The sequence below is a fragment of the Pleurodeles waltl genome, chromosome 7 (assembly GCF_031143425.1).
Source record: "Pleurodeles waltl isolate 20211129_DDA chromosome 7, aPleWal1.hap1.20221129, whole genome shotgun sequence".
NCBI lineage: Eukaryota > Metazoa > Chordata > Amphibia > Caudata > Salamandridae > Pleurodeles > Pleurodeles waltl.
The window spans coordinates 1,058,171,798-1,058,186,105 of record NC_090446.1 but is presented as its reverse complement, the minus strand read 5'-3'; the positions used below and the strand labels follow the sequence as shown (position 1 = coordinate 1,058,186,105).

Below are 14,308 nucleotides of genomic sequence, written 5' to 3'. Positions count from 1 at the left end.
GCAAGCGTCCTCCCTCCTTGGAAGCCAAGCCTTGACGCCCTACTTCGGAGCCGAAACAACCAGCTGCATTTTCAGCTACCATCTTCGGAGCCCAAAAAAATCTTCTTATTCAGAAGAGCAAGGACTTTAAGCCGTCTTAAACAGAGCTCAAAATCACTGCATGAACAATCTTATAGAACTTCTGAATAGGACACTGAGATTCAGCCTATCCTTGAGGTTATGGATGAAAGACAATCAAGGTTCCACATCCATAAAGAGACTGGCAGAATAGTTACTGCACCTCCTCTACAAACCAAACGGAAGCTGGCCTTTCAAGAACAATTAGACACTGCTCAACCACCAGCAAACATTTATAAACAGACGGAGAAGCCAGTACCGACATATACTTCTCCCCCTCATTCACCACAACTTTCTTTTTCGCCTCCACCCACTAGCCCACCACCTTTACCTTCACCAAATTATTCGCAATATTCACATAGTGATACAGTTGATCCTTGGAATCTATACAACCCAAATCCTATTCCTGCCAATGTTCCTGATTTATACCCTTCTAAACCTTCTCCACCAGAGGACACTACTGCATACAGGCAGGTTGTTTCCAGGGCAGCAGCATACCATGGGGTGCTTATGCACACTGAGCCCCTAGAAGAGGATTTTCTGTTTAACACACTATCCTCCACCCACTCAAGATATCAGTTCCTTCCTATGCTGCCTGACATGGTTAAACATGCAGATCAAATATTTAGTGAGCCAATCAAAGCTTGAGTAATAACTCCACACATTGATAAAAAGTATAAACCTGCGCCTACACACCCTGATTATATTGCACACCAAGTTCCTCCAGACTTCGTGGTAGTAAGTGCAGCTAGAAAAAGGGCTAATAGCCAGTCATCAGGGGATGCTCCTCCCCCTGATAAGGAGAGTAGGAAATTCGATGCTGCAAGCAAGAGGGTAGCCACACCAGCTACCAACCAATGGTGAATTGCCAATTCGCAAGCCTTGCTAGCAAGGTAAGATAGAGCCCACTGGGACGAGATGCAGGAACTCCTATAGCACCTCCCAAAGGAACACCAAAAAAGGGCACAGCAAATTGTGGAAGAGGGTCAGGCCATAAGCAATAATCAAATACGGTCTGCCCTGGATGCTGCAGATACAGCAGTTAGAAGTGTCAATACTGCCATTACTATACATAGACATGCATGGCTAAGTTCTTCTGGTTTTAAACCAGAAATCGGCAATGCTCAACATACCTTTTAATAAAAAGCAATTGTTTGGCCCTGAAGTCGATACGGCCATAGAAAAACTGAGGAAAGACTCAGACACTGCCAAAGCAATGGAAGCATTATACACAACACCCATTAGAGGCTCCTTTCGCAGACAACAATTCAGAGGAGGATTCAAGCCACAATCCACTGAGGCTTCTACCTCCCGGGCAAAGCAAGGGCAACAGCAACAGAAGTACCAGAGAGGGAGATTTAGAGGGTCTTACAGAGGCCAATACTTTAGAAACAGAGGCAAGTTCCAAACTTCAAGATAAGCCACTACCCCATCTAAACAGTGACTTATTTGCCATCCCTTAACCCCACACATCTCCTGTGGGGGAAGACTGCAGCAATTAAACTCCCAATGGCAAAACATCACCACAGACCATTGGCTATTGTCAATTATCTGCAATGGCTATTGCTTAGAATTGGTTTCTACCCCTCCAAACATTCCTCCACGTTACCACAAGCTGTCCCCAGAACACAATGTTCTATTACAGCAAGAAGTACAATCGCTACTACTAAAACAAGCAATAGAATTGGTCCTACATTCTCATAAAGGAACTGGAGTATACTCACTATACTTCCTCACTCCCAAAAAGGATGCCACTCTCAGGCCCATCCTAGACCTCAGATCCCTAAATCTATAAATCCTGTCGGAACACTTTCACATGGTAACTCTGCAGGACATCATCCCACTACTACAACAACAAGATTACATGACTGCACTAGACTTCAAAGATGCATATTTCCATATACCCATCCATCCAGCTCACAGAAAATACCTAAGGTTTGTGATGGCAGGAAAACATTATCAATTCAAAGTTCTACCGTTCAGCATAACAAGAGCTCCAAGGGTATTCACAAAATGTTTAGCAGTAGTGGCAGCCTACCTAAAAAGGCAGCACATACATGTTTTCCATATCTAGACGATTGGCTCATAAAATCAAGCAATTTTATACAATGCCAACAACACACGCAATACATAAGAGACCCTGCATACACTAGGGTTCACTCTCAACTACCAAAAATCCCATCTTCAACCAGCACAGGTGCAACCTTACCTAGGTGCTATTTTAAATACGCAAAGAGCCTTAGCCTATCCAAATACACAAAGGATACAAGCTTTCCAACATCTCATACCACAAATGCGGCCAAATCAACAATATGCTGTAAGATTTATCATGAAACTATTAGGAATGATGGCATCCTGCATAGCAATAGTATTGCATGCAAGACTAAATATGAGGACACAACAACAGTGCCTCTCACAGCAATGGTCTCAAGCACAGGTTCAATTGCAAGATCTAGTGTTGTTGGACCGCCAAACGCACAGGTCCCTTCAATGGTGGAATCTCAGCAATTTAATGAAGGGGCAGTCATTTCAAGACCCTGTGCCTCAGACCACAATAACAACAGATGCATCAATGATAGGTTGGGGAGCTCATCTCAACAACCTTACCATTTAAGGGTAATGGGATTCAAAACAGCAAAATTCTCACATAAACCATTTAGAATTATTAGCTGTGTTCCTTGCCATAAAAACATTTCAACCCCTTCTCGAACACAAGATTGTTCTGATAAAAACAGACAATATGACGAACATGTACTCTAAAGAAACAAGGCGGGACACATTCATCTCAACTGTACCTTCTAGCCCAAACAATATGGAAATGGGCAATTCACAATCACATTCATCTATTAGCAGAATACATTCCAGAAATACACAATCAGCTTGCGGATCTCCTAAGCAGGACGCACCAACAGACACACAAATGGGAGATTCACTTTCGGGTACTTCAACAGTACTTTCAAAAGTGGGGAACACCAGAAATAGACCTATTTGCAACGAGCGAAAACACAAAATGCCAAAAGTTCGCATCCAAACACCCACATCCTCTATCCAAGGGCAAAGCTCTATGGATCAACTGGTCAGGGATATTTGCTTATGCTTTCCCCCTCGCCCACTACTTCCCTTTCTGGTCAACAAACTACGTCAGACCTCTCTCACCATGATACTCATAGCCTCAATGTGGGCACGACAACATTGGTACACAACACTCCTAGACCTGTCAGTAGTACCTCACTCCAAACTTCCAAATAGACCAGAACAAGGGACAAATCAGACATCCAAATCCCAGTGCTCTCAACTTAGCCATTTGGCTACTGAAGTCATAGAATTTGGATACTTAAAACTTCCATTAGAATGCATTGAAGTTCTCAAACAAGCAGGTAAGCCTGCAACTAGGCAATGCTATGCTAACAACTGAAAAATATTTGTTTACTACTGTCAATCTACAAATATTGACCCACTTACAGCATCAATACAAGATATTGTATGGTATCTACTTCATTTGCAGAAATCAAATCTAGTTTTCTCATCCATTAAAATCCATCTTACTGCAATATCAGCATACTTGCAGACTGTTCAACATACCTCTCTTTTCAGAGTTCCAGTTATAAAAGCCTTCATAGAAGTATTTAAATGTATTATTCCCCCTAGAACACCCCCTGTTTTACTTGGAATCTAAATATTTTACTCACCAGACTCATGGGCCCACCTTTTGAACCCATGCATTCTTGTGACATTCAATTCTTAACATGGAAGGTTGCCTTCCTGGTAGCCATTACTCCATTGCGAAGAGTTAGTGAAATACAAGCTTTCACTCTTGAAGAACCTTTTTTCCAAGTACACAGACATAAAGTTGTTCTTAGAACAAATCCCAAATTTCTGCCAAAAGTGGTGTCACCTTTTCACATAAACCAAACAGTGGAATTGCCAGTCTTCTTTCCACAGTCAGACTCAATTGCAGAAAGAACCCTTCATACTCTTGACCTTAAAAGAGCTCTAATGTACTTTGTAGATAGAACCAAAGAATTCAGAAAAACAAAACAGCTTTTCGTTGCCTTTCAACAACCTCATAAGGGGAATTCTATCTATAAACAAGGGTTAGCAAGATGGATTGTTAAATGTATACAAACATGTTACATTAAGGCCAAAAGACAACTTTTAATCACACCTAAAGCATATTCCACTAGAAAGAAAGGTGCATCTATGGCATTCTTAGGAAACATACCAATGACAGACATATGTAAAGCTGCCACATGGTCTACTCCTCATACATTCACAAAACATTATTGTGTAGATGTATTTTCAAAGCAACGGGCCAATATTGGTCAAGCTGACTTACGAACATTATTTCAAACAACTCCAACAGGCAAGCCACTGCCAATTTGGGGAGAGTAACTGCTTTGTAGTCTATGCATAGCATGTGTATCTGTAGCTACACATGCCATAGAACGGAAAATGTCACTTGCATCTGTTCGTGGCATGTAGTGCTGCAGATTTACATGCACCCTCCCTCCTCCCCGGAAGCCTGTAGTCATTGCATTTTTTTTCTCTTTTGTACATAGGTAGAAACATTTACATTTGCATGGGCATCTATTCTTATTACTAATTCTATACAACATTTATATTATTATACTCTATCACTCCTTGCCACACCCTTTTGTGGGAAAACAATCTAACAATTGAGTCGATGACCATGTCAAGTATGACCGAGAGGAGGAGACACTCGATCCTGTGACTCCAAAAAGACTTCTTCGAAGAAAAACAGCTTGTAACACTCCAAGCCCAACACTAGATGGCAGAATAATGCATAGCAAGTAAATCTGCAGCACTACATGCCACGAACAGATGTACACTGGGTAAGTTACATTATTACATATATATATATATATATATATATATATATATATATATATATATATGAGTTATAGTTCGGTTAGGGCCATGTTGCGTTAGGAAAACTGTTTTTTTTTTTTTTTTTTTTTTTTTTTAATACTTGCCTATATCTTTGCTGCTGTTTGACGGATCAGTACGACATTTTCCAAAAGAAGTATGTCTGTAATTCTTGTTGTGCATGGAAAGTTTTGGGGTGATCCATCACGCAGGGATCGAGAAGAAGGTGGGGGGGTGGCAAAAAAGTGGGTTTCCTATGTTAACTCCCATAGGAGTTTAGCCCAATCTGCTGGACGGAATTACACCAAATTTGGCAGAAAGGTAGCTTATGGTTCAAAGACCACGTTTTTGTTACTTGGTATAAATCCATTCATTAGTTTCGGAGTTATTAACAGAAAAATAAATTTGTATATCTAAAGGGGCAAATCCTCTGCGAATCCTCCTAAGATCCGGAGGAAAAGCACAAGCCTGATTGCCTGACCGCAACCTGCCAGAAAAGTTGCAGACGCCATTTTGTTTCTCGCATTGGCTGGGGGAGTGGGGAAAAAAAATCTAGGTAAAACCATATAAGGGGTCAGGAAACAGTTATCCTGACCCCAAACGACACATGGAGGGGGTGCCTTAGGAACAACTACCCTATTTTTTTTTTTTTTTTGAGCCAGTTCGTGGATCCTCAAATCTTCCCCCGATCATCCTCTGATCCTCCTCAAATCAAGGGGAAAAGCAAAGCCTTGATTGGCTGGCCACAATCTGACAGAAATATTGCTGTGCATGTAAAACAAAAAAAAATCATAGAAATTCACAGAAAAAAAAAAAAAAGGTTATAGTCAGGTTGAAGTTTTACCCATACAAAACCATAGAAATTCAGCAGTTATAGTTATACTTATAGTCATAGTTATCTGAAGAAACTATAACTATAACTGTTGCATTTGTCTGGTTTTGTGTGGGTAAAACCTCAACCCAACTGTAATGTTCCTGTAAAAAAAAAAACAAATATATATATATATATATATATATATATATATATATATATATATATATATATATATATATATATAATTTATTTCCATCCTACTGGTGGTTGCCAGTTGGTAGTTATAGTTAGGATGTAGTTTTCAAAGAGGGAGCATTTTTTGACTTCGCTATACCTTTGATGCCGTTTCACGAATCTTCATGAAAATTCCCCAAAAATGTCAAGTTGGGTCTTGTTGCACATGGAAATTGGGGTGATCCCTCAAGCAGGGGCCGAGAAAAGGGAGTGGGGGGTGGGAGTTTTACCGGGAGTGAAAAATGAACGTTTTCCATGTTAATTCCCATAGGGATTTTGAACATGACTGCTCTCCAAACTGCTCTACAGAATTACACCAGAAAGGCAGAAAGGTAGCTTTTGATCCAGGAAGAACGCTGTTTGTTATTTAGTGTAAATTCTTTTGGTAGTTTTAGTCATATTAAAGGAAATTTAAATGTGTCTATCTAGAAGCGTGAATAATGTACAGATACCAATCAGTCAGTATTTGTATAGCGCAGGACTGTCGCCCCTAGGGGCATCTGGGTGGTGTGGGTGTGAGATGTCCGTCGAAGAACCAGGTCTTGAGTTTCTCTCTGAAATCCGCCAGCGAGGGTGCTGTTTGAAGATGGAGGGGTAGGTTACTCCAGGTCTTGGCGGCGATGTAGGAGAAGGAGTGCCCTGCCCCCTTCCTACCTCCCCCTCAGGTGCAATGGATGCCGGAGGGGGGTACATGGGCCAATGAGGCGGAGAGCAGGTGTAAGGAAATGCCTCCTTGGCATGGTTACCCCCTGACTTTTTGCCTTTGCTGATGCTATGTTTTGATTTGAAAGTGTGCTGAGGCCTGCTAACCAGGCTCCAGCACCAGTGTTCTTTCCCTAACCTGTACTTTTGTTTTACACAATTGGCACACCCTGGCATCCAGGTAAGTCCCTTGTAACTGGTACCCCTGGTACCAAGGGCCCTGATGCCAGGGAAGGTCTCTGAGGGCTGCAGCATATCTTACGCCACCCTGGGGACCCCTCACTCAGCACAGACACACTGCTTGCCAGCTTGTGTGTGCTGGTGAGGACAAAACGAGTAAGTCGACATGGCACTCTCCTCAGGGTGCCATGCCAACCTCCCACTGCCTATGCAGTATAGATAAGTCACCCCTCTAGCAGGCCTTACAGCCCTAAGGCAGGGTACATAGGTGAGGGCACCAGTGCATGAGCACTGTGCCCCTACAGTGTCTAAGCAAAACCTTAGACATTGTAAGTGCAGGGTAGCCATAAGAGTATATGGTCTGGGAGTCTGTCAAACACGAACTCCACAGCACCATAATGGCTACACTGAAAACTGGGAAGTTTGGTATCAAACTTCTCAGCACAATAAATGCACACTGATGCCAGTGTACATTTTATTGTGAAATACACCCCAGAGGGCACCTTAGAGGTGCCCCCTGAAACCTTAACCAACTACCCGTGTAGGCTGACTGGTTTTAGCAGCCTGCCACACTCGAGACATGTTGCTGGCCATATGGGGAGAGTGCCTTTGTCACTCTGTGGCCAGTAACAAAGCCTGCACTGGGTGGAGATGCTATCACCTCCCCCAGGCAGGAGCTGTAACACCTGGCGGTGAGCCTCAAAGGCTCACCCCTTTGTTCCAGCACCACAGGGCACTCCAGCTAGTGGAATTGCCCGCCCCCTCCGGCCACAGCCCCACTTTTGGCGGCAAGGCCGGAGGAATTAATGAGAAAAACAAGGAGGAGTCACTGGCCAGTCAGGACAGTCCCTTAGGTGTCCTGAGCTGAAGTGACTATTCCCCCAATAGGGATAGGAATGTGACCCCCTCCCCTTGGGAGGAGGCACAAAGAAGGTGTACCCACCCTCAGGGCTAGTAGCCATTGGCTACTAACCCCCAGACCTAAACACGCCCTTAAATTTAGTATTTAAGGGCTTCCCTGAACCCAAGAATTTAGATTCCTGCAACTTAAAGAAGAAGAAGACTACTGAGCTGAAAAACCCTGCAGAGAAGAAGACGACACCAACTGCTTTGGCCCCAGCCCCACCGGCCTGTCTCCCTCCTTCAGAAAAAAACTGCTCCAGCAATGCTTTCCCCGGAACCAACGACCTCTGAATCCTCAGAGGACTGCCTTGCTTCCAAAAGACCAAGAAACTCCAGAGAACAGCGGTCCTGTTCAACAAAGACTGCAACTTTGTATCCAGAGGAGCAGGTTTAAAGACCCCTGCAATCCCCGCAAGAAGCGTGAGACTTGCAACACTGCACCCGGCGACCCCGACTCGACTGGTGAAGAAACAACACCTCAGGGAGGACCCTTCGGGGACTCCGAGACCGTGAGTAACCAAAGTTGTCCCCCCTGAGCCCCCACAGCAACGCCTGCAGAGGGAATCCCGAGGCTCCCCCTGACCGCGACTGCCTGACTCTGAAATCCTGACGCCTGGAAAAGACCCTGCACCCGCAGCCCCCAGGACCTGAAGGATCGGAACTCCAGTGCAGGAGTGACCCCCAGGAGGCCCTCTCCCTTGCCCAGGTGGTGGCTACCCCGAGGAGCCCCCCCCCCCGGCCTGCCTGCACCGCTGAAGAGACCCCTTGGTCTCCCATTGAAATCTACTGGAAACCCGACGCTTGTTTGCACACTGCACCCGGCCGCCCCCGCGCTGCTGAGGGTGTACTTTTTGTGTGGACTTGTGTCCCCCCCCAGTGCCCTACAAAACCCCCCTGGTCTGTCCTCCGAAGACGCGGGTACTTACCTGCTGGCAGACTGGAACCGGTGCACCCCCTTCTCTCCATTGAAGCCTATGCGTTTTGGGCACCACTTCGAACTCTGCACCGGACCGGCCCTGAGCTGCTGGTGTGGTAACTTTGGGGTTGTTCTGAACCCCCAACAGTGGGCTACCTTGGACCCCAATTTGAACCCCGTAGGTGGTTTACTTACCCGCAAGAACTAACATTACTTTACCTCCCCCAGGAACTGTGAAAATTGCAGTGTCAACTTTTAAAACAGCCAAATGTGTTTTATGTAAAAAGTATATATGCTATTGTAATTATTCAAAGTTCCTAGAGTACTTACCTGCAATACCTTTCAAATGAGATATTACATGTAGAATTTGAACCTGTGGTTCTTAAAATAAACTAAGAAAATATATTTTTCTATAACAAAAACCTATTGGCCTGGAATTGTTTCTGAGTGTGTGTTCCTCATTTATTGCCTGTGTGTATGCACAACAAATGCTTAACACTACTCCTTTGATAAGCCTACTGCTCGACCACACTACCACAAAATAGAGCATTAGTATTATCTCTTTTTGCCACTATCTTACCTCTAAGGGGAACCCTTGGACTCTGTGCATACTATTCCTTACTTTGAAATAGTGCATACAGAGCCAACTTCCTACATCAGGTGTCTTGTGGGTCGGTGGGCTTTCAGACGATGATTGATGTAGTCTGGTTTTAAGTCATGCAGAGCTTTGTAGGTATGCGTGAGGATCTTGAACTGGCATCCTTTCTGGATGGAGAGCTAGTGGAGGTTTCTGAGGTGGGGTGGGTGATGTAGGTCCGCTTGTGGAGGTCCAGGATGAATCTGGCTGCAGCATTCTGAATGGTCTGTAGTCTTTTGAGGCGCTAGAGAACGTTGTTTTTAGTTGAGGCGGCTGGTGACCAGGGCCTGTGTGTCGCTCTTTCTGGAGTTAGCTGGGTTTCATCTGAAGATTCTGCAGAGCATGCGAAGGTTGTGGTAGCAGGAGGAGGCAACAGCATTGATTTATTGTTTAATGGTCAGTTCGCCTTTGAGGATGATGCCCAAGTTGCATGCATGCTTTATGGGTGTTTGGCAGAGTTCTGCTGGCCACCAGCTGTAATCCCATATGGAGGTGTTCTACCGGAAGATCAGAATTTTCGATTTGTTGGAGTTGATTTTAAGGCTAGTTGGCTACGTTGGTCATGGAGTTGCAGAAGTTGATTCTGGTGGTGGAGGGGTCTTCGGTGAGCGAGAGGATGAGTTGAGTGTCGCCTGCGTAAGAAATTATGTTGAGGCTATGGGATCTGCGAGGGTCATGTAGGTGTTGAACAATGTGGGGCTGAGGGATAATCCTTGCAGTATGCTGTATAAGTTGTGCTTGGGTTCGGAGGTTAAGGGAGGCAGCTGAAGGCTCTGTTTGCATCCTGAAGGGGGCAATCCACTTGAGGTTGTTTTGCTGAATGCCGATGTTGTAAAGTCTGTTGATGAGGGTAAGACGGGAAATGGTGTTGAAGGCAGCAGAGAGGTCAAGTAGGATCAGGGACACCGCCCACCCCACCCCCCCAGCAGTCAGTGACTGTTCAGATGTCTGTGGCAGCGGTGAGGGCCCTGTTGACCGCTCCCTTAGTAAATGGAAGGTTATTTGTGTTTTCTGTATGGAAATAGATCAGCTGCTTCCTTTTCTCTTGGGGGAAGGGCAGGAAGGTGGAGTCAAGGGAAGCGTTAGGAGTGGTTCTGCAGTTCGAATTTGCATCTCCTTTAAGCTCCAGAGGACTTCTTAATCAGTACAACCACAAACTGTGTGGGGGATTTAGTAGAGAGAAAGGGACTCTTTGGCCCTGTTCAGATTGCGCTATATTGGCGCGTAATCTCCAGCTTAGATGAGGGTGTAAGAAATGGCTGTGCGTGAGAGGGAGTTCCTTTTACGGACTAGGTGGTCTCACACACATTATAGTGTCATGCTTCATCATATGACCACCTAGCCCCACCCAGGTAAGAGGATACTACCTGGGCGGACTCAACCTTGTGGTTGTAAGAGTTACAGAGGGAGTTCTGAAATTATTAAATCTTACTGGATAATACAAAGGATCCAGATGAATAGTAAAATTGCCTTACAAAACACCTATTTGGTTAACCATTACTTTTTATGCAAGGGGAAAAAAAGTTTTGAACCCGCCCTCCACCCGCCCCCTTTTTTTTTTTTTTCTTTTTTTTGCGGCCCCTGCTTGACTGATCACCTCAAAACTTTCCAGACAGCAGCTGAAGTGAGCATCATATTTTTGGGAAAAGTTCATTAAGATTAATCAAACTCTGCCAAAGTTATTAGCAAAACAAAAAGCCCCTTTGCTATAGAAACTAGGTCCTAACTATAACTACCTAGTGGTGTGTGTGTGTATATATATATATATATATATATATCTATATATATATCCTAGGTAACTATAATTTAGAGATTGGATCCTTGCATGCCAACCTCGTGCAGGAGCCTGTTGAGAATGGGGTGTGACACAGTGTGAAATGCAGCAGAGAGCCGAGGAGAATTAGGGCTGCCGTGACTCCTCTGACAAGTATCATGTGGATGTTTTCTTTGGTGGTGATGAGTGCTGTTTCTGTATTGTGGTTGGGCATGAAGCTGGACTGCATGGCACAGAGGAGCTGGTGGTTGCCTAGGTGGTCAGTGAGGTATCGGATAGATAGTTACTCTAACACCTTTGCCAGATATGGTGGGAGGGAGAGGGTTGCGAAATTGTGAAGTGTGGCTGAGTCAGCGAATGGGTTGTTGAGCAGGGGTGTGAGAGTCGCATGTTTTCCAAGTGTCCGGAAATGAGCGGTATTAGTTCTTTAGTGAAAGTGTGACCGCCAGTCTCTGAACATCTTGTAGTAACACATCCATAATTGTATTTTTTCCTTGGATGTTCACAGATGAAGCCTGCTTGTATTAAAGCACTTACTCGAATTTTCAAGGTGTCAGACCAGGATAATGATGGAATTCTTAATGATGCAGAACTCAACTTCTTCCAGGTAGGCTGTCCGGCTTAACATTAGGAGATATAAAGTGCTTTATTTTAAAATACATTATGACACAGATTGATTCTTTTTTTTCATATTGCCTAAAATGGAAACATTTCCATGGACACATATGGGCATCTTTCCCATAATTTAAATATCTTGTGGATATTCATGATGTGCATTAAGAAATTTTAGAGTTGTAGTTCTGAAATAGGAGTATGTTGGCTTAAGAATCTTGATTCTTATCTAATTTGATACTAATGTTCACTTTACACTTAATGCCTTTATAGATTGATAATATAGTTTACATTTGTGGTGTTAAAATATATATTGAAATGTGCAGAGCATTATTGTGGTATTTCTTAATCTTTTAAAGGGTGCTGCTTGATAGTTAAAATACATCCGCATTTAGTACCCCAAGTCCAGTGCCTCCATATACAGGTAGATGCCTTTTAAGTGCCTCTGTTCTATGTTTGTTATTCTATAGAAGGCTACAGAAGACAATGGCTACTTATTTGGTGCAGCAGCTTCTCTGCACCTCACTATTGCCACTGATGGGTTTGTATTTACTTGAGTATCCCAGTATTTACTGTTGCAGATGTCTCTGCCTTTGTAATGTCCTCTTTTCCATTACAACGTCATCATACATCTCCTCTCTAGACTGTCAGAATTGGTATTTGGAGAGTAATTTGATGTCCTTCTTGAAAAGTCCTGAATGAAGGAGGATGTCACATGGTTTATGCTTTAAAACTCTTATCCAGCTGTTGTCTGCTTCTTAATATGGCATCTGCATTTCATCACTCTCAAATTACACCGATTGTACAGGCTTCAGAATGGTCCCCTGTGGGATGAAGGACCTATTGATTATAAAGGCTGGCACCAGTACTCCAATCATTGCACAAATTTAGTTCCGAATTTTTAACAAAATTAAAATTCTTGTATTTCTATATGTTTTATATATGTGGTTTATCTTGATGCTTGTTGATTTAATTAAATTATTAAGCAATGTGTGCATACCTTCACTCAGATGTATATGTTATGCATCTTTGGGAAGAACCCGTTAGGTCTTCATTCATAGCCCCATTCTCCTTTTGAGCCTTACAAATCTAGCACTAGCACTGATACAGTGGATTCATTGAAATCTCTTGTGTAATAATGTGCTTACTAACACTCATTATTGAATAATGGCATACCAGTATGTCCCTGGAATATGCAGGTTTTAGCTTATGGTTTGCAACCACAAATGCCATGTATGGATTGTCAAACGTCTTCTTTTTTTATTTAGTGTGTAAATTAAATCTTTGAAGGAATGCTCCCTCAGCAGATTCAACTTTTTAATAAGGATTGTACTAAATGTGGGAACCATTAAGAATGAAATGTAGTTAACATCAATCAAAAAGCCTTTAGTTGTACTAAATTGTGATCCTCCTTCATGTTGTCTTCTGCTGAGTCAGGAGCATGTTGGAATATCATTACTGTTTTTTCGAATTAACATGAAACACTAATCTTTATACTAGTAGATATAATACAAAGCATGAATTAACGGTAATACAGAAATCATAAAATTCAAGGCAGGAAAGGTTCACAAGACGTTTTGATAATATGTTCATGTGTGAACACTTCAACTTGTGCATGTGTTCTTTTGGTGGGTTCATTGAGATTTGAAATGGGAGTAGCTAAACTTTCAACAAAAATTGGATTAATTACCCGATGATAGGACAGAGGTTATTTGCGGATACAACAACATACATAGGGTTCAGTCAACATGAATGCCAGCAATCAAACATTTTCAGAGTAAATGGGTTGTTTGTGTGCCCTTCTCTGGGGGTTAAGGATGAGAAGGAATGGTTTAAGTGCAGGAGACATGCGGAAACAAGGGGCTGTCTAGAACAGCTCGTATTTCATTAAATATAGACCAAAAATCTTTCTGTAGTGATGTGGTACTGTGATGAGGGTAAGAACTAAGGCAGAAAAGTGCATGGTTAGCCTGATTATGCATATGAGTGTGTAGAGATTGTTTACATGTACTAAATAAGCCATCAAAAGAGGAGTTGTGAGGCTGGTGTAGTTCTAACAACATTAACTCATTTAAGTGCACATTCTATCACATGCTGTGTACATCCTTATTCTGAATAAGTGAAACATATTCTTTGTTATACAGCATACTGGAGAGGCCCTGTAGCAGGCCTTCTTTTGAGAGGCACAACTACTACCAAAACATCATTCTTAATTGAACCAGCATTCAAGAAATCAAAGTATTTGTGGTGGGTGACTGCACATTTGAAGAAACATTCACAACATTTGTCAGTGTAAACCCTTAAAAGCACGGAATTTACCTGAGCTCAGTCCCCAGGTAGCTGGGGCACAGAGCATACAAGCATAATTGAGGGCAATGTGTATAGCTTTTATGCAGTACTGAAACGATAGTTAAAGTCCCATTGCAAACAATAAAAAACAAAAAAATCCAAACCCAACTAGGAAGGTAAAATTAAACATAATAAATACATGACACCAAATGGCAAAAATCCAATAAGGGGACCCAGATATAT

General features: G+C 42.9%; 1 protein-coding gene across 4 annotated transcripts in view; it reads left to right on the top strand.

Moving 5' to 3' along the window:
* Positions 1-14,308, top strand: part of RHOT1 (ras homolog family member T1) — a 394,200-nt gene that overhangs the window by 151,710 nt on the left and 228,182 nt on the right. For all 4 annotated transcript variants that reach the window (XM_069199969.1, XM_069199971.1, XM_069199970.1 and 1 more), the window contains exon 9: positions 11,673-11,771. In XM_069199969.1, the coding sequence (XP_069056070.1) occupies positions 11,673-11,771 (99 nt within the window). The remainder of the gene's footprint in view (positions 1-11,672; positions 11,772-14,308) is intronic.